Source organism: Sander lucioperca, chromosome 8 (assembly GCF_008315115.2).
Source record: "Sander lucioperca isolate FBNREF2018 chromosome 8, SLUC_FBN_1.2, whole genome shotgun sequence".
NCBI classification, from domain to species: Eukaryota; Metazoa; Chordata; class Actinopteri; order Perciformes; family Percidae; genus Sander; species Sander lucioperca.
Window position 1 is genome coordinate 19,192,604 of NC_050180.1, and position 19,103 is coordinate 19,211,706.

General features: G+C 42.6%; 3 protein-coding genes and 1 long non-coding RNA gene across 5 annotated transcripts in view; 1 reads left to right on the forward strand and 3 right to left on the reverse strand.

The window, feature by feature from the left end:
• gsk3ba (glycogen synthase kinase 3 beta, genome duplicate a) overlaps positions 1-2,039 on the reverse strand; it is a 34,455-nt gene extending 32,416 nt beyond the window's left edge. Inside the window, exon 1 of one of the 2 annotated variants that reach the window (XM_031295381.2) lies at positions 1,164-2,039. In XM_031295381.2, coding sequence (XP_031151241.1) covers positions 1,164-1,251 — 88 coding nt within the window. In that variant the 5' untranslated portion in view covers positions 1,252-2,039. The remainder of the gene's footprint in view (positions 1-1,163) is intronic. The other variant, XM_031295385.2, reaches the window with a different exon arrangement.
• Positions 496-8,724, forward strand: LOC118495644. The gene is made up of 2 exons (XR_004898135.1): positions 496-1,129; positions 7,051-8,724. It is a non-coding gene; the product is annotated as an uncharacterized LOC118495644 (long non-coding RNA).
• Positions 4,044-17,387, reverse strand: gpr156 (G protein-coupled receptor 156). The gene is made up of 10 exons (XM_031295317.2): positions 17,135-17,387; positions 14,546-14,701; positions 11,310-11,437; positions 11,077-11,212; positions 10,741-10,851; positions 10,065-10,190; positions 8,207-8,302; positions 7,827-8,063; positions 7,009-7,167; positions 4,044-6,253 (listed from the first exon to the last, which is right to left on the reverse strand). Exons 2-10 carry the CDS (start codon positions 14,663-14,665, stop codon positions 4,901-4,903), a joined length of 2,466 nt encoding a protein of 821 aa, XP_031151177.1. The 5' UTR covers positions 14,666-14,701; positions 17,135-17,387; the 3' UTR covers positions 4,044-4,900.
• Positions 11,665-14,318, reverse strand: LOC116046873 (E3 ubiquitin-protein ligase TRIM21-like). The gene is made up of 2 exons (XM_031295343.2): positions 13,830-14,318; positions 11,665-13,404 (listed from the first exon to the last, which is right to left on the reverse strand). The coding sequence occupies exon 2, from the start codon at positions 13,400-13,402 to the stop codon at positions 11,747-11,749; it is 1,656 nt and encodes a 551-aa protein (XP_031151203.1). The 5' UTR covers positions 13,403-13,404; positions 13,830-14,318; the 3' UTR covers positions 11,665-11,746.
• Positions 17,388-19,103: the final 1,716 nt, after the last annotated feature.

Genomic DNA, 19,103 nt, shown 5'->3' on the forward strand with positions numbered 1-19,103 from the left:
CCACTAACACACATCATCATCACAGCCCTGAAGCACCACCAACATTCCTTAACAGCCTATTTTTTTTTCCTCACACGCAAGATAAGAAAAGGTAGGTACAGTAGATGTCTCCACACCCAGTAAAGTCATCATTAATGAGGATAATCTCATCAATAATTAATTTCACTTAGCCAGAACAGTCTAAAACACATTTCGTCACACAACTGTAACAATAATTATGTTTCTAGTGTCATATCACTATATCCGTAATTGATTGTCATATTGTCCAGCTCTATTAGGGACACTTGAATACCTGAACTATCTGCAATTTAACACACTTGCAGGGTGATGAAATGCTTTAAAATGCCAGTTTGCAAAGAGGAAATTATACAGGCAGTGGAAAGGTGATAGTGTGAAATGCCTTGAAATAGTAGCAGAGATCATATAAAGCAGAAATTTAAAAGAGATATGTGTATGGACCAATTCCATCTCTGCAGCCAGTCTATAACGAGCCTCCGGCACGACGGTGCCACTACTGTGGCTTCAGGAAAAGGATACTGCCTGGGTGTCACACAGCTCCAGTCGTCGCGACGTCTGATTTCGACACGGCCCATAGACTATCGGATCAGTGACCCAGCCCACCCCGTGATCACGTCAGTTTCACCCAAGTCAACTATGGGCACACCATCCGCTTTGACAGTTGCGTAATAGACCGGCCCTATCGCTTTAACTCAATTACGCATATGGTTGGTGCTATGTAGCAAAGCCGCTATTAGATCTAATCTACGTTCAAATTGACAATAATCAGACAGGATCTGCGGTACAAAGAGAAGGCTTGATTCTTGCCCTGGGTCAGTGCCAACCCTACCCTCCTCTGGCCCGGCCCTGCCCGGCGTGGCCTGCTAACCTGGTCAGGCTGGCCAGCCCCGGGGAGGCGCGTCAGAGCGCAGCTGTGTGTGCTCACTCCGAGGGGAACGATGTGTGCGTGCCACTCAGCACCGGCCAATCTCAGTCAGTGACACAGATATATGACAGGGCTAAGCTATCGGGAGCTAACGTCATGCTCGCTTGACACATTTTCTGCCTGGCTAGTAAGGAGACATTTAGCGAGGATATGTAACCCACACTGGGCCTGCTGCATGCAGAAAAGGTAGGCTACTCTAGAATTACAGGGGTGTACTTACTGCTGACTTTCATGCTGCCGAAAGCCGAGGGCTGCGGCACTGGTTTGCAGCTCTCCGCGAAGGATGTGGTCCTGGGCCGACCCGACATGATCCAATCCCTTTGATTCTCTCTCGACTCGGAGACTGTGACTTGCTAAACGGCAGGGCTGATCGATTCGCCGAAACTTCTCATCCAAAAAGGATGCCAGTAAATGAATACCACTATAATTCAGAGGGAGGACAGGCAGAAAGCGATCCCTTTATCCTTCACTCTAGTTCCTATCACCTAATAAACTACCCTTTCTTGCCCACCAACGGTCAATCAGAGCAGCATTTCTTCCTTATATTCCAGGTTTTCTTTCAGCGGGCCTTTGAAGACACGTCTCCGACTAAAATAGTCATGAATCTGGCCTCTCCCTGTGGCCCCCAGATTAAACCCAATTGCGATTTCTTTCTGGATACAGAAGCAATTTCACAAAGATGAAGGAGGGTGAGATCAGATATTAAGAGAGCTGATCCAATGCGGATCAAAGTTAAATGCGGCGTTTTCTTGACGATTCGGGACACATGCAGTTCCTCTTCATATCCCGATGTGGAGGCTCAATGATCCGACTGCCATGGCGGCTCCCTCGCTATACCCTAGCCTACAGACCGTCCAACGGAAAATCGGCCAATTGCCACAGTCTTCCTCAACGAATTCAACGGATTCAAAATCCGCTCTCGTTGCCGTCAAATTTCGGTGTCTTCACCGAAGCTCCGGGGCAGCGACCTCTTCAGAAAATGATGGTCTTTAGGTACAGAGTGCGACGATACTGAATTTCTTTTTTTATTCCTTCCCCATAGGTTTCGGGCTCGCTGTCTTTGTCGCTACGCACGTTAGCTACGTCATTTCCGTAAAAGGTTACAGGGATTGCTCCGCTTTCATGGAAGGAGGTTCACGCTGTTGACGTAAACCGCGACGGAGAATAGAAAAACTGTGAACGCGCAAACGGCGAATCTGGGGTGGCCGATTTAGCCAATCAGAGAGGGTATCCTTCAGAAATTGACGTCGACCGTGTTCCTGTGGTCCAATTAGAACGCCGCTCTTGAGCACCACATGGCACAATTTTCTTGGAACCGCCTTCACGACTTCAAAGGATTTTTCCCATGCCGCGACAGGGACAATGGGCGGATCTGCTCCCAGGATTGATGACTTTGTCGGCCAATGGAGCTCCTAAACCAGACTGTCAGTTCAACTGGAACCAGCTGTCACAGGTCATGCAGCACTGTTGCTATGTTAAGTCACAGAAGCCCGTCCACTATCGCTTTTCCATTTTTTTTTTTAATACACGCAGCCCTCTGGCACATCCATTTAATTAGTGTCAATTAGTAATTTTAATAATGTGTATGTGCATATGTGCATGGCTGCCTTGCCACTACAACTCTTTATCCAGGTTAATTTCACATCTAGGCATATGTCTTTATGCGGTAGCCTACTACCCAGAGTGCCCTTTATAAAGGGTTTATAAATTGTAAATAAATCATTTATCACATCGCTATATCACTCTCTTTGCACTACCCTCATTCCCACGACTAACTAAATTATTTGCACCACATCTTATTAACATATTCCAGTGATGTTTCCTTAGTAAATAAAGTGCAGTTTCATCTTTCAGTTGTACTATTATTGTGTACGTATTTTATACTCTAATACTGCCTATTATATTTTATTACCAATTATTTTTTATTAATATCTTTGACTTATTTATACATGTTACCTGTGTGTGGGATGAAGGGGGCTAAAACAGAATCTCTCATTCCTTTGTTGTATACTGGCAATAAAGCTGAACCTTAAACATTACTCATGCATGTAGATCAGCTGCTAAAAACCCATTTTGGGTTGCCAGGTTGTGAAAAATTCCTTTGGCTGGTGTTTCTTCTTTATGTTTGGTAATCAAGTTGTTGTAAATGTTGGTAAGCCATTAATACTGAAAATGTTGTTAATAGTAAAATTGTTAATAAATCAACTTTGGTTCGGATCCACTGAAACCCCTTTTTGTAAGGGAAGTGTTCATAGCGAACAATAAGTCAAAGAATTTTTTTTTTTTTTACAATCTGGCAACCCAAAAATGTCCTTAGCTTTTAACTGAACAACAAAGCATTAGTAAATACTTTATTAACCATTATTAAAGCCATTAGTCCCTCTATTCTTTGTTATGTACTATTGTGTTATTTTGAGAAACTATTTTTATTCCAAAATCAGTAATCCTCATCTTGAACAGAATGCAGGTCACTTGGCAGGAAAGTCTTTCCTCCTGCACTGGTAGTCTGTCTTTTGTGTGGTTTATTTATACTCTGTTATTCTCTATATCAAAGGGAATTTCTCCCAGGCTGCCCTTCAATGGCTCATATGCAGAATTATTGTAAAAAACAGAGCAGAAGTAACACAAGATGCTGTTTTCCCTTCATATAGCAACAACTCCTCCGGCAAACACACATTTTCCCATTAGTGGAAGATAAAAATACAGTGAGACAGAGAGGAGATAGTGGGAGGGAGTGGGAGAGAGAGGCCACGACAGGAAATAGAAATTTAAAAAAAAGAGAGAGAGTAATGCTTTGTTTTTGTCTGTGCTGCAGGAATATCATGAAAACTCCCAAACTAACTGACATACAGCAAACCAGGGGCAGGGTTACATCATAGAAATACAGATTGGTTTGTAGGACTCTGGGTAAAATGGGCTAGGGGAATGTGTGGGGGATTAATAGGGACTCATTTTAGCCCCGTGGCCCCCCTGGCAGGTTAATCTGGGCCTACATCAAGCCAGTGGTTTATACACGTTCTGTTTGACTGTTCATGCTATGGTGGCTCATTGTTTTCCACAGTAACAGAGAAGATGCAGAAGTTTCTTTTAAAAAAAAAAAAACCAGGGCTTTAAAATCAAAGGTCAGCAGGGCACTCTTTCTTTCTCATGCACACACACTCCAGATAACTGTGCCCTTTGCACATTGGATGCTCAATGAGTCAGGACAATAATACTGACAAAATGATGAAGTGTGTCAAAGTGATAGCAGTGACCTGTTTTCTCCAGTTGCGTTGATGTTGTGGGCTTGATGTCTCATAAACCAGCTATAGATTGGAAGCATCTGACAACAAATGTTAAGCATTGGCAATGTAGGAGAAGCAAAACTCGAACAAAACGCAGACAATACAATAAAATGACATAACAACACTTTAAGGAATGTGTATGACAATGCAAAACAATAAAAAAGTGGACAGAAAGTAATTATGTACACCAAAACACCTTGTTATAAATATTATAATAAATACAGCTATTACACAATAGCTTATGTTTCAACTGTTCTGTGAAAACCTTTAACTTTGATTGCTTTTTATTTGTTACTCTAAATGTCAGACTTAAACCTTTTGGAATGTAAGGGATTTCATCTGACAGCGGAAATACACAAATAATGCCATAGTAACATTAAAAAGTAAACAGCATTGTGTGCTTCTGAGCTACAAAAGTTTTCATATATCTAATAAAAGAGCCACTCTGTCCCACGATGCAAGATTCAAGAATACTAACGCAACGCTCTTCTCAGACTGCAAAACACATTCCTACTGAAAGCTTCAGTCAAATGATCTCCCATTAGAGATGCACATTATGCACAATGAGCTTTGCACCTACTTTATCCTAAAAGCTAATTTTGTGCAACCTTTCTTAGGACATGAATTCAAGTGGTGGAAAAGGATAAACATGTAAAGTGCAGTGAACCTGTGCTTAGACAAAGGTGGGTTTGATGTCTTCTTTGAATACCACAGGGTGTGGGGTGCGGTACAGGCTGGTGTAGCCTTCATACTCGCTGTCACAGGAGTCTGAGGAGCTGTCTGAGGACAGTAGCGAGCCTCGCTGCAGGCAGGAGTCACAGTAGGGCCGATGGTAGTAACAGTAGTCTGTTGAGCTGCTAGAGTCAGAGTCCCAGTACCCACAGGAGTCTCTAATGTGTTTATGGTGCTGCTCCTTATCACCACCCGCTTCCACATCAGCTGGTGCTTTGTAATTTGCACAGGGCAAGACTGAACATCTGTGGAACCTTGAAATACGCCTCCGACCTTTTCTTATCCCTTCATTCCCTTCCGCATCCTCCTCCTCCTCCTCCTCCAGCTCAAGGTCAGTGTTGTGAATCTGGTGGAGGGTACCATCCACAGGAACACCGTCAGTGTGCTTGCCTGGATTTTGGTGTTCACAACCAGCAGCCTCTGACCCTGCGTAGAAGCAGGGAGGGGCTAACCCTCTTCTGGGGGAGTGGAAGGGCGGCCGACGTTTCCTCATCGCACAGGGGGAGATGCTGGGGTAACGGAAGAGAACAGGTGGATGAGGTAAGCGTGGTGTCCGCAGGGAGAGAGGGGAAAGTGCGGAGGCTTCAGTAAATTTGAGCTGAGAGGGCGTTCTGGATGTCTGACCGGGTGATCGAAGTGCGATTTCCATGACTGCATCCACACTCAGCTCCTGGAGGATCTCCTGCAACTGCTCGCTGCTAACAAAACCAGTCAGTCTGGCATTTGTTCCCGACCGGGATGTTAGCCCACTCTGATTGTTGAAAGTTTCAACCTGAGAGGGGTTTAACCCTCTACGGGATTGTAGGGAAGTGACAAAGTGAACTGTCTCTTCTGTTGTCCTGAGTGAGCCAGGGGACTGAAGGGACACATGCTGTTTGAGATCCTCCCCTGTTCCCCTCCCAGCTGTGTCTCTGGCTGTAGGGCCAGTGGCAGAGACACCTTTCTGGTTTTCAGTATTATAAATATCATCCGGGAGAGGAGAGGAAGCAGCAATGGGGGATGAGGAGTTTGTAGCAGCTACAAGAGACTCAGAGGACGGCATAACGGCAGCAGCAGTGAGTTGAGAGGAGAGATGTGGCGGCAAGAGTTGGGATTTAGTGTCTTTCTGAGGTAGAGAAGAAGAAGAGGGGCCGTCAGACTGAAGTTCTGTGGTCTGAGTGGAGGAGGAGTTGAGGTTGGTGTTGGAAGAGTCCATGTCCTGGTCCTCATGTGGCCGGCTGGCTGACATGAGTCGCATGAGTTTATCCTTGGCGTTGTGCACCTGCTCCTGCAGGCTGTCAATCACAGCGTTCTTCTGGAAATTGCAACAGAAAACACAAGCTTTAACACTCTGACACGGAGAAAAATGGCATTAAAAAAAGTTTGCACATGTCTGCTACCTTTGGATGTTTTAAATCGACACAAACAGCACAGTCAAGCTCTGGGAGAAAATGGTCACATATTATTAAACAGCCGGAGTTATTATTATTTAGCCTGTTCAAATTACAATGTCGTCAGCCAATTTCTGCACATTTATGCACATCCCAGCTAACAGACACCCCTAATAAAAGTAAAATCTGTCCGGCAACATTTTTTTGAGGGATTGTTGCCAGTTTGAGACCACTGTTGGCTTCACTTGAAAATGTATCATGTCTAATGAATTATCTAGCTTAAGTCTGGAGAAATGAATTGACTAAATGTATTTGATGACTAAAAATACAGAATAACTCAGCAGTAGTTACAGTAACTAAGGATTAAAGCACAATAAAGCCTAAAAAGCTAATTTCCAAACATAAAACCATGAAAGTTGTGTTTTGTATTTAATAAAAAATGCTCTGTTATTTCCATCTATACTTTCTATGTGCAGAAAACACCAGAAATAATAAGTAGGCAAATTAACAACATAATAATTTAGGCCAAAACAAATATCTGTATCATCATCGCATTATGAGAGGATTTGAGACAAAGGACCATAAGATGCTCGTAAATAATTATACTGAATGTTTTACAAAATGTTCTTATTGAATGGTAGTTTTTGTTAAAAACAAAAACAAAAAAACAATACAGTACCTCGTTAAGGAGTTTTTTCATGGAGTTGTTCTCTCCCAGCAGGTAGTACATCTCATCCTGGCTGTACACCGATGGCTGGCTCTTACTGGGGCTGCTGAAATACTTGGCCATCTGACTTGGGTTGTTCTGGTCCTCTTCAAACTGCCGCCACTGGGTCAGCTGCGTGATGGTGAAACAGTATGTCATGCTAACTTTTAGCTATAGATACATTACACACTCACACCAGTAAGAAATGTAACCACGGCCATTTGACACAGGGCCTTTGACCAGGTGTGTTTGAGCATATTGCTCACTACCCAGGTATTTCCTTCCTTTGCACTAAAGATGCATTCCTTTATTGTGACATAAACCCTCTGCCAGACACTTAGAGAGTCATAAACCTGTTTGCAACATCCTTCGTAGTTTTGACTCATTCTGTGTGAGTCACACTCCACTGATAGACATGGGAAATTGACACGCATAAATGGAACAGAGGTGTGGGCACCATAGTCACTGATAGAATTTATTGCTTTTGTCAAAACAAAGAGAGAAAGTCATACGTCTGTCATGTATCTGTCTACCTAGAGTTTTAGTCTGATTGACTGTTTTTAATACAGGTTTCCAGACATAGTATCCTATGATTAGATGACAATCCCCCTCCCTTGTGGTTTCTGCTTTAGAGATACTCCAAAAGTGCCAGTGTCATCATTACCAGAAACAAGGAGATGTCAGAGGATAAAGAAGAAATCCTGCACTTTCTCCAAAACTTGCAACTATAAACTCTTTTAGTTTTTTGTCTGATGCATCTTGTATGTGTATCTTGAGCCGTTTTTCCTTACCTGAGGCACAAACAGCATGCAGTTGGTGGCAAGTGTGCAGATGAAAATGGCTCCAGCCACAGTGCTGTAGACAATGTTGGGCCAGGCCTGCAGGAAGATGGACACAGGGACGGCCACCGCCGAGAAGAGGGTGACCAAAGTGACGGTTGTTATGATGGTGGGAGACTGGTTGACGGGAGGGTGGCTGACGTTGCTGGTCAGCCCAGCTAGATAAGTCCCATAGAGGAGAAGACAACCCTAAGGAGAAATGCGGGGACAAAGTAAAGACAAAGGCCACAAAAAAAATTGTAATCAACAAATCCATAACAAGAAGGAACTCAAAGCAGTCTTTTTTTTTTTTTTTTTTTATATATAATTTCAATAGAATAGAGATTACTTACCTTCTGAACAGCAATAATGATAACCCATAGATCTGAGTATACAGAGGAGCAGGTGTCCAGCTGAGACAAAGAGTAGGAAATGTCTCTCTCCACCACCTAGATCAGGAAAAAAATGTATCAGTGAGCTGAAACCTGAATATATTTGGCTATGTCATGAACAAGTCTATAATTAAAGCTATAGTGCGTAGTTTCTGCCGCCCCCATGAGGAATTCTTAGTAATGACAACAAAACTGTTGGCGCGTCCACGTGATAAAAGCCTTCCGTGACCACGCACCACCCCCCCACCCTCCACACAGTTGCTAGTAGCCAAAGAGTAAATGGAGGATTAAAACAACATGATGGACTGTTCAGAAGAGGTAATTAGCTTCACTAAAAAATGCGATTTTGCGCAGGAAAGTCACCGGACGCCACATTCTTCTGAACATAGCCATACTGAGAAACCCAGAGAGAGTTGTGTGGAGCTGATAGTCTTCATTAACTTTGTATCAACTTATTCGGCAATGGCTTGAATGTAACGGACGTTCATTAATATCAAAAAGTTACGCACTAAAGCTTTAATTACATTAAAGTTTTATACGATCGCTATGACAATTTTTTCAAATCTTTTAACAGCTTTTCTAAACTCTTAACGCACCAACACACACAATTGGAAAAACTGTTCATTTCATTCTCAAAATCGCACATTGTAAACTAAACTCCAACACTGATTTTCAAAATACAATAATACACTAACACAATGTACTATGTCTACCAAAACAATGCAATCAGGTCACAAAATCAAATAATTCTTCCAAAACACTAACACCTGTTCTCTTCCAACAGGAACATTTATTTAGTCAATCACTGCACAATGTCATACAAAACACTAACATCACATGAAATTACAGAAACTATTTGATTTGATTTAATTTGATATGTGTCAGGTCTGCCCTTATACAATACAGTTTTATACAATCGCTATGACAATTTTTTCAATTCTTTTAACAGCTTTTCTAAACTCTTAATGCACCAACACACCTACAGCACACATGTAGTTAGTAAATGCGTGCATTTTGTTTCTTTTGCTGCAGAAATTCAATTCCGAAAATGAATGACCCATCTCAGAGTAGCTTTATAGAATGTACGGTCTATGAAAAAAAGAAGACAGAGACAGAATTGTCCTGGTACTCATCTTCCTCTCCCTCATGCAGGCAGTTTCCTCCTTTCTTTGTGTTCATCTATATTGTTCAAATAGCACCTCTTTTACTGTATGTACTACCATATGGCCATGCGATTGAAAGAACCTCAACACCTCAGTGTGTTTCCTAGATGTCAATCAGCTGTGATCGATCTATTTGCATAACTTCAATCAGCTGTTTCTCAGTAGCAATGTAACAAAATCCAGGGGATATATTTGTCTTTCAATTTACAATATGAACAGCTGTTCACTGTGACTTTAGCCTATAAGTTAGGTTTAGAACATGTTTTGTTCTGTTCTGTTCTGACATACAGAGTGAAAGCATTTGTAAATTTGGCAGTAACGATCCATTGTTTTGCTCTTGGTTGAGCTTGTGTGTAAACGTTGTGTTAACTGTATGCATTTTGTGTCAAAGCAACAAGAAATGTGTTAATTGTATAGCCTACACAGACGGATGTTGTGCTAACTGTGTTAAGAGTTTAGGAAAGTTGTTACACGTTTTGAAAAAATTGTCATAGCAATCGTAAAAAACTGTAAGATAGAAGGATGAGAGAGTTTGTGATTTTGAAGTCACAAAATCAAACTTACTTGCAATTTCAAACTTTCGTAATTTGACCAATACACATTCAAAGAAAACAACCTGTTTTACAACTTGCTTTTCGGCTCTCATTAAATTCTACCTTGACGACAGCTCCGACAGATCGTGAACACCGGATGGGGTCTGTGAGGTTCCAGGCGGTGAGAACCAGCATGTCCACCATGATCAACAGAGCCACCATGCCCATCAGCTGGATGTCTCGGATGATCTGACAGAAAGTAAAGTCACCAATCACATCAATGTCATACACCTACGAAGCAAATTTAATAATTATTCCGCATTTTCATCCATATCACTGGAAAACACCAGTTAGGGAACACTGTAAGGCTCTTATGGAAGTGATTCATAAAAGAAAGTTATAGAAAGAACATATAAGCATGCACTAAGGCTTAGCAATGCTCTAAATTGGTAAATCCTCAAAAATCATTCTGTATGTTTTGTAGATCCAGTTTTGCATCAAAATACAAAATACTGGGATACCTGTGCCAGAGTTGTTTGTTTTTTTTATCTAAATGACAGCAGTAGTTAGTGAAGATATAACATAAATTAAAAATATTTTTTTTAAAGAAATAATCCAAACCAAAAGCTAACGACTTTGGCCCATGGCCTAAATCTTCACTGATATCTCATAACATTATTTCTAGATATCCTGAAACATACACACAAACAAGCGACACCAGAAATATGACATCCTAGGTGGATGTAATAAGTAGAAGATTACACACACAACCACCAGGAGGCCGGGGGAGCATGCCTACCACTCTCTTGTCAGGTACTCGCTGGGTGAACACTCTGTACAGTCTCCACGTCTTCCCCAAAATTGGACCAAACACCAGGGTACTGCCGACACAAAGAGTCCACACCCGAGCCTGTAGGAAAGAGCACTGCATAATTATCCAACAATGATTTAAGTATTTAATTCAATTCAATTTTATTTATAGTATCAAATCATAACAGAAGTTATCTCAGGATACTTTACAGATAGAGTAGTCTAGACCACACTATATAATTTACAAAGACCCAACAATTCCAGTGATTCCCCCCAAGAGCATGCATAAATGCGTAAATGCGACAGTGGAGACTGTGGGGCTTACTTGTAGCACGGCTGTGGATGCTCCACCTTGTGAGTGTGATCGTTCACCAACGGCAAACAGGAAGCCGCTGCTGTAGGTGAGGACACTTCCAAAGAGAGTCAGGACATTCAGGTTGGGACTGGACATCTTCACTATCCTGATAATACAACATGTGCAAACATACGCACAATTGATCAATTCATTCAGTAAACATCTCTTTCATGTTTATAGATGTGTTTCACTTTGTGGTCTACCTGTTGTTTTTGAAGCGCAGGGTGAAGAGCAGGAAGCAGAAAGCCAGCAGGATTCCACAGGAGAGCAGCGTCCACACCACAGCACTTAACACTGGGGACAGAGACCGCCTTGGGCGCTCCACTGCCATCTGCAAACACACATGCAAACCCTTTAAAATCAAGTCTAAAATATTACAGGTGTAGTGTAGCTCATATACATGTGCATTATTTCATTGCTTTTATATGTTCTGAACCCTCAGTTTTGTAAATGATAGATAAGCAAACAACAAACAACAAAAATAAGTACACAGGATTCAAATAAGTAAACTTTATTAAAGCAAACAGAGCCGCAAACATCATGCTGGACCTTTGCTATCTTTTTATTTGAAAATGACAAATGATTAAAAAAAAAGTAGCTGAAAGCATTCAGGCAACAGGAAGAGATGAAAAGCCAGATTTCAGGCGTTGACAGGCAAGATGATCAGAGGAGCAGAATTGACTCCGCCATGATTACGCCGAGGGTTAAAGTAGGGGAACAGTCTTTCATTGAATGAGTATCCAGTGAATGAGTAGATATGTGAAGCAGAGTCCACATCGTAAAAAGAAACCTGCCCCCACTCCATATCTACATACACCCCGAGTCTCTGGGGCTTCCCGACCAGCGGCACATGGGTAGGAGTGCTGCTGAGGGCCCAGTAGCTTTTGTCCTTTCTCATCCCCAGGGCCCAGTAGCCTGTTTCAGGGTTTAGTGTATTCCCTCCTTTTCTGTTGATGGATTGAAGCCCAACTCCAATATCCCACTCTGTCTTGCCTTTCACCTGGACCTCAAAGTATAACCTTCCAGAGGAGAAACCCTCCTTTCCCAAAACACTGACACCGGGATAAAATCTCTCTGGGTTGTCGGGGAGGTTCAGCGCTACATCACCATGATAGACCTGTTTCTTGTTTTCAGACAGCATCAGTTTGGGATGAGCTGTATCAGGGTCCAGAGTCACATCCACAGCACACTGCTGAGCCCTCTGAAATTCAGTCTTACATAGCCTCTTCACCTCAGCCTTTACTATCTCCTCCAGCTGACACGTTACTCTCCTGACTGCTCTCCTCACCGTGCCCACATACACAACACTCTCTACACAGGTGTCAGACCAGTCTTTGGTTGCTGGCAGTGGGGAGAAAGCTGAAAAGCTCCAGATAAGGTAGAGGTTGTCTTCGGTGTGGGAGAGCTGCTCCAGCTCAGCGTTTCTCCGCCCCAGCTCATCGATCTCCTGCTCCAGCTCCATGGTAAGTCCCCTGGCCCTGCCTTCAACTTGCCTCTGCTTTGCACGAATCAGCTCCACCACCTCAGCTTGACCTCTCTGGACAAAGTGGAGCAGATTGCTGAAGACTTGCAAACTCTCCTCAATCTCTCTTTCTGTGTTTTCTCTGCTGAGCTCAACGGTTTGATTGATTTCGCTGATTTTCTCGAGTCGGCCGTGGATCATTTCTTCTACCTCTGCATTTATCCTTCCAATTTGAGCTTTCCTGTCTCTGCTCTCATCCTCTATAGGTACAGTGTGATGAGCATTGTGGTCTCCCTTAATGCAGATCTGGCACACAGACGTCTGGTCATTTTTACAAAACAGGTGCAGGAGTTTTTCGTGCTTCTTACACACTCTGTCCTGTATGTTCATCATGGGGTTGATCAGGTGGTGGTTCTTGAAGGTGCCTAGAACATGATGGGGTTCCAGGTGAGTCTCACAGAAGGAGGCCAAACAGTCCAGGCATGATTTAAGAGCCTTGACTCCTTTTCCAACACACACATCACACAAAACAACATCTTTATGGCCTGAATATTGGGCCACGGTACTGGCTTCATTTTCATCTTTCGTTTTCAATGAATTCTTGAACTGAGAAGCCACCTCCGATATGAAGGTGTTAACTTTGAGCTCAGGCCTCCTGCAGAACTTTTGCTTGCACATGGGGCATTGCGACAGATTAGCGCTCTGCCAGTATCCTTGTATGCAGTCCCTGCAGAAGTTGTGCCCACAAGGAGTGGAGACTGGTTGGTTGAACAAATCCAGACAGATGGGGCAAAGAAGCTGCTCTTCAGTGAGCACACTGCCAGCAGTAGCCATATCTGGGAACACATCCACAAAGAAAAGCAGGTGGGATTTTATGGAAGAAGTTGGCTCTGGTCCTTGCATTTTTTTCTTCCCACTATACTATTAGGTTTAGAAACAGTTGTGCCTGGTGGGCTGTTTACGTCCACAAATAGTAACATATGCATGGTGTTACATTTCAAAGGATATTTCATTCTAGCTGAACTGTTTTCATGTCCACTAAGTTCAACAGACAATATTAAAAAAGGAATTGTTAGGACATTAAAATAAAATAAAACAGTACACTGAAATACAATCTTGTCAAATAACAAATAGCAAAGCAAACACAGTGCAGCTCAGTGTTCCCTTCCCCCTTAGGTGAAGATGATATCTGCACTTTGAGAATAACAAATGCATAAATTAACATCATAAAGCATGAAAAAAATTAAAAGAGATAACTTACCTCACTTTTATGTGGTGTAGCACCGATAGGGAACGAGTCAATAAGAAAGTGTTTGTGTTCCCTGACACAGTGGCTCTACTACTTAAGTTTCTATTTGGAAAGTCCAAAGAGACTTTCTTGTGCCCGCCTCATGTTGCTGAGCTCTGCTCACTCTCCTCTTAAAGTGCCAGTGACTGAGACGATTTTAGACATAGCTTCACTCGTCAACAGCTTTACATTTCCAGATCTCTACTATTGAACTGACTCCTGAAGTGGTATATAACACATTTCTAGTATATTTTTATTTGATGTATTTCATTTATGTGGGTGTTTTCGGTGACAGAAATTCCTCAAATGTTTAGCTGTAGTCCCAATTTATCAACGGAAGTGAATGTGTTGACAAAAAAACTGCGTCCGGTAAGCTAACTAAAAGTAATAAAAAAAATGTCAGTTATATTATAATTCAGCTTTGTATCATTGATATGATTGATTTGTTACAAGCACTGTCAAAATAAAAGACTACATATTCAATTGAAGTATCTAGATGTAGACTATGATGGACCAAATGTAGGAGGGCCAAAAATATTCTGTTGGTCAGCCATGCTAGATTTCATCAAACTATCTCTTGCCAATGTGTGTGTGTGTGTGTGTGTGTGTGTGTGTGCGTGTGTGTGTGTGTGTGTGTGCGTGCGTGCGTGCATACGTGCGTGCGTGCGTGCGTGTGCGTGTGTGTTTACCGTGCTGAGACTGCATAGTCTCTGCAGAATGTCGAGGCCCTCCCGCCTGTACACTCCTGAATGGATGAAGCAGAGAGGGGAATCACACTGGGAGCTGCAGTTCAGCTGCTCAGGCTCCATGACTGACCCCAGTCTGTCCACTTTCACACACACATCCTGAGGAACAGATGATATGACAGATATGATGACATGTGACAATTAAACACACACCCCTTTGCAAAACTGACCCACAACCATTCAGAGGGCATATGCATAAATCCTTGGTCGCCGGCTTGGTCATAACATTTTCACTGCACCTTAATACTGTATATCTTAAAAATGAGAGCACTCACTGAGCTTCAAAACATAAGGCACTGGAACCCAGGGGAACACATTTTGATGTGACGTCCCGTTTCTATTTCTAGGTCTCACAAAATAGTTGTAAGACTTGTAGCCACCACAGTGTGGTGCTATGGCAGAAACCTCAGAGAGGAAAAGTGATGGGAGCATGGATGTGATTTTGCAATGCATTGATATTACACCAAGGAAAAAGCTTGAGATCATAAACAGAAATAAACCCAACAGTTAACGTAATTTTTTTAGGATGAAATTAAGGTTAGTGTAAAAATGCCCAGATAAAGTGTCAAATATTTACCACCACAGAAGAGAGAAGCCAGGACTGTGCCTGTGTTACAGGAAGCCTGTGTTTTTCTGCCTAAATCCTCAATTTCAATCAGCCATTACTGAGGTGAACCAGCCAACACAGGAACACACTCTGCTGCGACACACATCTGTGCACAGGGTAAAAGGCAGAGCGAAACTAAGAAAAAAAAAAGAAAGAAAAATCGCAATATACCAAAGCAATACCATTTGCTATTTCACTGAGGCCCACACAATCTGCAATCAGTCGGTTTATTTAAGGCATCTGAGACTGAAGACATAAACTTTGGAAAGCATCACCAAACAACTGTTTGTCACTCTTGCCACAGGCATTTTTATAAGGTTATCCGTGCTGCACTGACATGTTGCAGTTTTAATTATGCGGCATGGTATCACCCGATATTCTGAGCTGTAACTAGCACAGACTGATCGCTGTAAACGCTGCAGTGACTCAGCAAGTTGTCGATTCCATGTAAAACCACTTGTATCAATACAATTGGCAGACAGGTGAGTGTTACCGTGTTATTAGGCACACACATCTCGTCATTGTCTGTAGAATGACTAAGATACCCAAAGCGCTCTGGGATAGTTGGATTATGGGGTTCAATCAAAACAGAGCAGTGTGGTAAATCAGATTTGAATATTGGACAAAAACTATTTGTTTATCCTTCCAACATAAAATGAAGATATTCTGTTGGAAAGATTTCCTAGGTGTAGGCCTATTGAATAAAGCCCCAGTGACTCATTTCCAGAAATGAATGGTGTCAACAGAACAATGAAGCCCACTGAGCAGCATATCTGGGAAATGTCTGGAGTTCCTGTTCATGTCCTGTCGTCACTTTCCAAGTTTAGATCACAGTTCTGCTGCTTCCCGCAGGAAAAGCCGGCAGAGAGAGAGGCATTTCCGCCTTTTTTTCAAAATCCTGCCTCCGTAGCTTTAGTTTGGGAGAAAACCCGCCACCCTGCAGAGGTCAATAAAGGTCAGCACACATCCAGCCATGGGGGTCACTGTGTAAGCAGCGAGAACAGGGCCCTTCCCAGGCTGAGTTAGGTTTTATGGACATGTTTTGACAGTTCAAAATAGTCATGAGGAGTGTCTTTTGAAGTCCTTAAAGCTAAACCACAAGTAATACCTAAGCTACCTGTGGCCTTGGATGTCTTGCTTAAATGTAGGGCGGGCCTAACCTGTGTGCAGCTTATAGCTTTCTGCAATATTTTACCCATTGCTGACAACCTCTGTGCCTAGACAGAATTGAGTTTTACATGGCCTTTACCATAAAACTTTTAATAAAAGAAATGGAGTGAAGCCCATTCATTGTCCTGTGAGTCTCTTTGTTTCCCTTTTAAGATTAGAGTGCGCTGCCAGATGTAAAGCCTAAAGCCAAGTTCAGGGGGCAATATTGAAACATTCCTCCTCAGTCAGTAATCCGTTTAAAAGTTTATTCTTTAAGCTGAGTTAGAATGCAATTTGCTGGCACTGAAATCCCGCCTCAAGCCTGGGGAACGTCAATTGTGGGCACATGGTGCATTTTACAGCCTGGTTCTATATTAGTCACCCCAATTTGTCATATTTGATGTGATCTGGGGAGTCTGCATCGGGGCTGCATGTGATCATTTCAAGCAAAACACCTGACGAAATGCGTCACAGTGGAGATGTTACTTCTGGCGGTAAATGAAAAATAGGAGTAGCCTACATAACTATTATAAGGGAAGCTCACGATGTAGACTTAAACATTTTACAATAATATTATGCAGCGGGTTAATTAAATGTTGGCGATCCTGTTTGGCGGAAGAGATGCGTAAAAACGTTCTCACCCTCGACAACATCGATGCAGTTGCACGGTAAAATATCAAAACTGTCAATCAAATTGCTTGAGAAGACATTAAGACGCAGGCCGGTAAAGGAAGAAAGAAAAAGAAACCAAAGAAGAAAAGTTTAAAAGAGCCAACCTCGGTCTCCAAAGCGCACAGAGGATCCCATCGTCTCGTCCAGCTCCAGGCTCCATTGCGCAAGAAACTTTATAGTAAAAAATGAATGAATGGATAATATGTTATCTAACATAGCTACAAAGGTCCCATGGCTGCAGACTTGTAATAAATTCCAAGACTGTGTCCGTCAAACTGTCAGTCCACAGCCCGAGAAGATCCTGTCACTCAGAAAAAGCTCACCAGACTGACTGAGTTTTCATTTGCGCTTTGAGGGAGGGAGGCGTGTGTGTCAGGGACAAGGGGTGTGTTTGTGTGTGTGTGTGTGTGTGTGTGTGTGTGTGTGTGTGTGTGTGTGTGTGTGTGTGTGTGTGCTCTCTCCCTCTCTCTCTCTTTCTTTTTTTCTTTCCAGCTCCAAATGCCCACCAAAATGGGTTTCAGAGTGTGATGTGACCCATGTGGTGCAGGAGGGTGCAGCATGTTGCAGGAGCCCCGGGGGACTGGGTGGCATACGGGACAGGGCGGCACGCTCTGTGTCCACAGTGCAAAAAATACACTGAATAACAGCACTTGTTTTAATGGAAAGAGAAACACACATCATCTCTATTTTGTTTTCCAAAAGTAAGCCTCCATTAGGGATGGCAGAGAGATTGGCAAAATAGCTGGTTGGCTGGTAAATCACTTCAAAAGACAAATAAAAAAAGAGCTTCTGGTTGACTGCAGTGAGCCAGCAGAAACATTTTTTGCATTTGTTTTGCCAGCCATAAGAAGCATAGAGGTGTTATTAAGACGTCACAGAGATTTATAGTGTGAGCCTACATATACAGGGTCATTCCTGATGAGGGAGTGTCACCACCACTGACAGCTGCAAGTGGGGAGCAGAGAAGAGAATATATGGATATTCATTCATCTAGTCATCAACCCCACCATTCAGTGTGTCTCACACACACACACACACACACACACACACACACACACACACACACACACACACACACACACTTGTCTTTGTGTTTAAACCCGCTGAGAAGGTCCAGTATGAAGAATTTTACTGTATAAAAACGAGAAAATACTTAAATCTGTAAAGAGCTGGAAGCGATCACGCCTCAGGTTAAGGATCACAATAAATCACATAATACATTTATATATTCAGGTTACCTGGTACCTGACAACAAGATCTTATTTAATGTAGGCTACTGTAACTAGTGGAATCCTCTGTTAATATGGATTGGTTAAATCAGCATATCAAAGATGAAACATTCTAAGGAACAGAAATAGTAAACTCTGGAAAAAGAAAACAGCCTCTAACTAACTAACTAACTAACTAACTAACTAACTTGTGCTTTCAGATCAAATAACACCACGTTAGCACCCCCATTGAAGAATTGAAACACTGTTGTCAGCTCTGTTACACCCAAAGCTTGGCAATCACTCTCAGGTTTCCCTCAAGATCAGGTTGAAGATAGACTGCACCAGTGGCAGGTGGACTACACCGATGCTCAGATTACAGGGAGTTTGAATATTTCATCTGGGGAAACGGAGCTGTAACTCAAAAAGCAGGAGTCAAAGAGGAGAAGCTGGCAGGCTGAGCGAACTGGATGAAACAGGACACATGTTGTTCTACTGGGGTTACCGGGGATCAATTCTAACATTAAGATGTTCTAATTAACAAATACAGGTGTCACAAACAGTCACCATCTGTTTCTGGACTGCCATATTGTGCATATATATCAACTGGAGGTCCACCAACCAAAATAAATAACAAGCAAAGCTTTTAAGCCAGTGACACACCATTTCCTGTTGAACCACTCCTGACAGGCAGCAGCACCGTTTCCTGACGTGGAAGCATCTGCAGCCGTGAATCAACATCAGACCACACTGCCATCCAGTCCCACTATTCTGCAGTGTTTGAAATGGTGTGGGTGTAAATGAATTGTTCAGTCTGTGTGTGTGAAGCATCTCCACCCCCCTCCAGCCCTACACTGTCTTTCCC

Coding starts and splice junctions, on each gene's coding strand:
- gpr156 (XM_031295317.2), bottom strand. CDS start 14,665: ATGGAGCCTGAGCAGCTGAACTGCAGCTCCCAGTGTGATTCCCCTCTC. Junction 11,213..11,309: donor CTGCGCTTCAAAAACAACAG/GTAGACCACAAA, acceptor TTGTATTATCAG/GATAGTGAAGATGTCCAGTC. Junction 6,254..7,008: donor TGAAAAAACTCCTTAACGAG/GTACTGTATTGT, acceptor TGCAATTTCCAG/AAGAACGCTGTGATTGACAG.
- LOC116046873 (XM_031295343.2), bottom strand. CDS start 13,402: ATGGCTACTGCTGGCAGTGTGCTCACTGAAGAGCAGCTTCTTTGCCCC.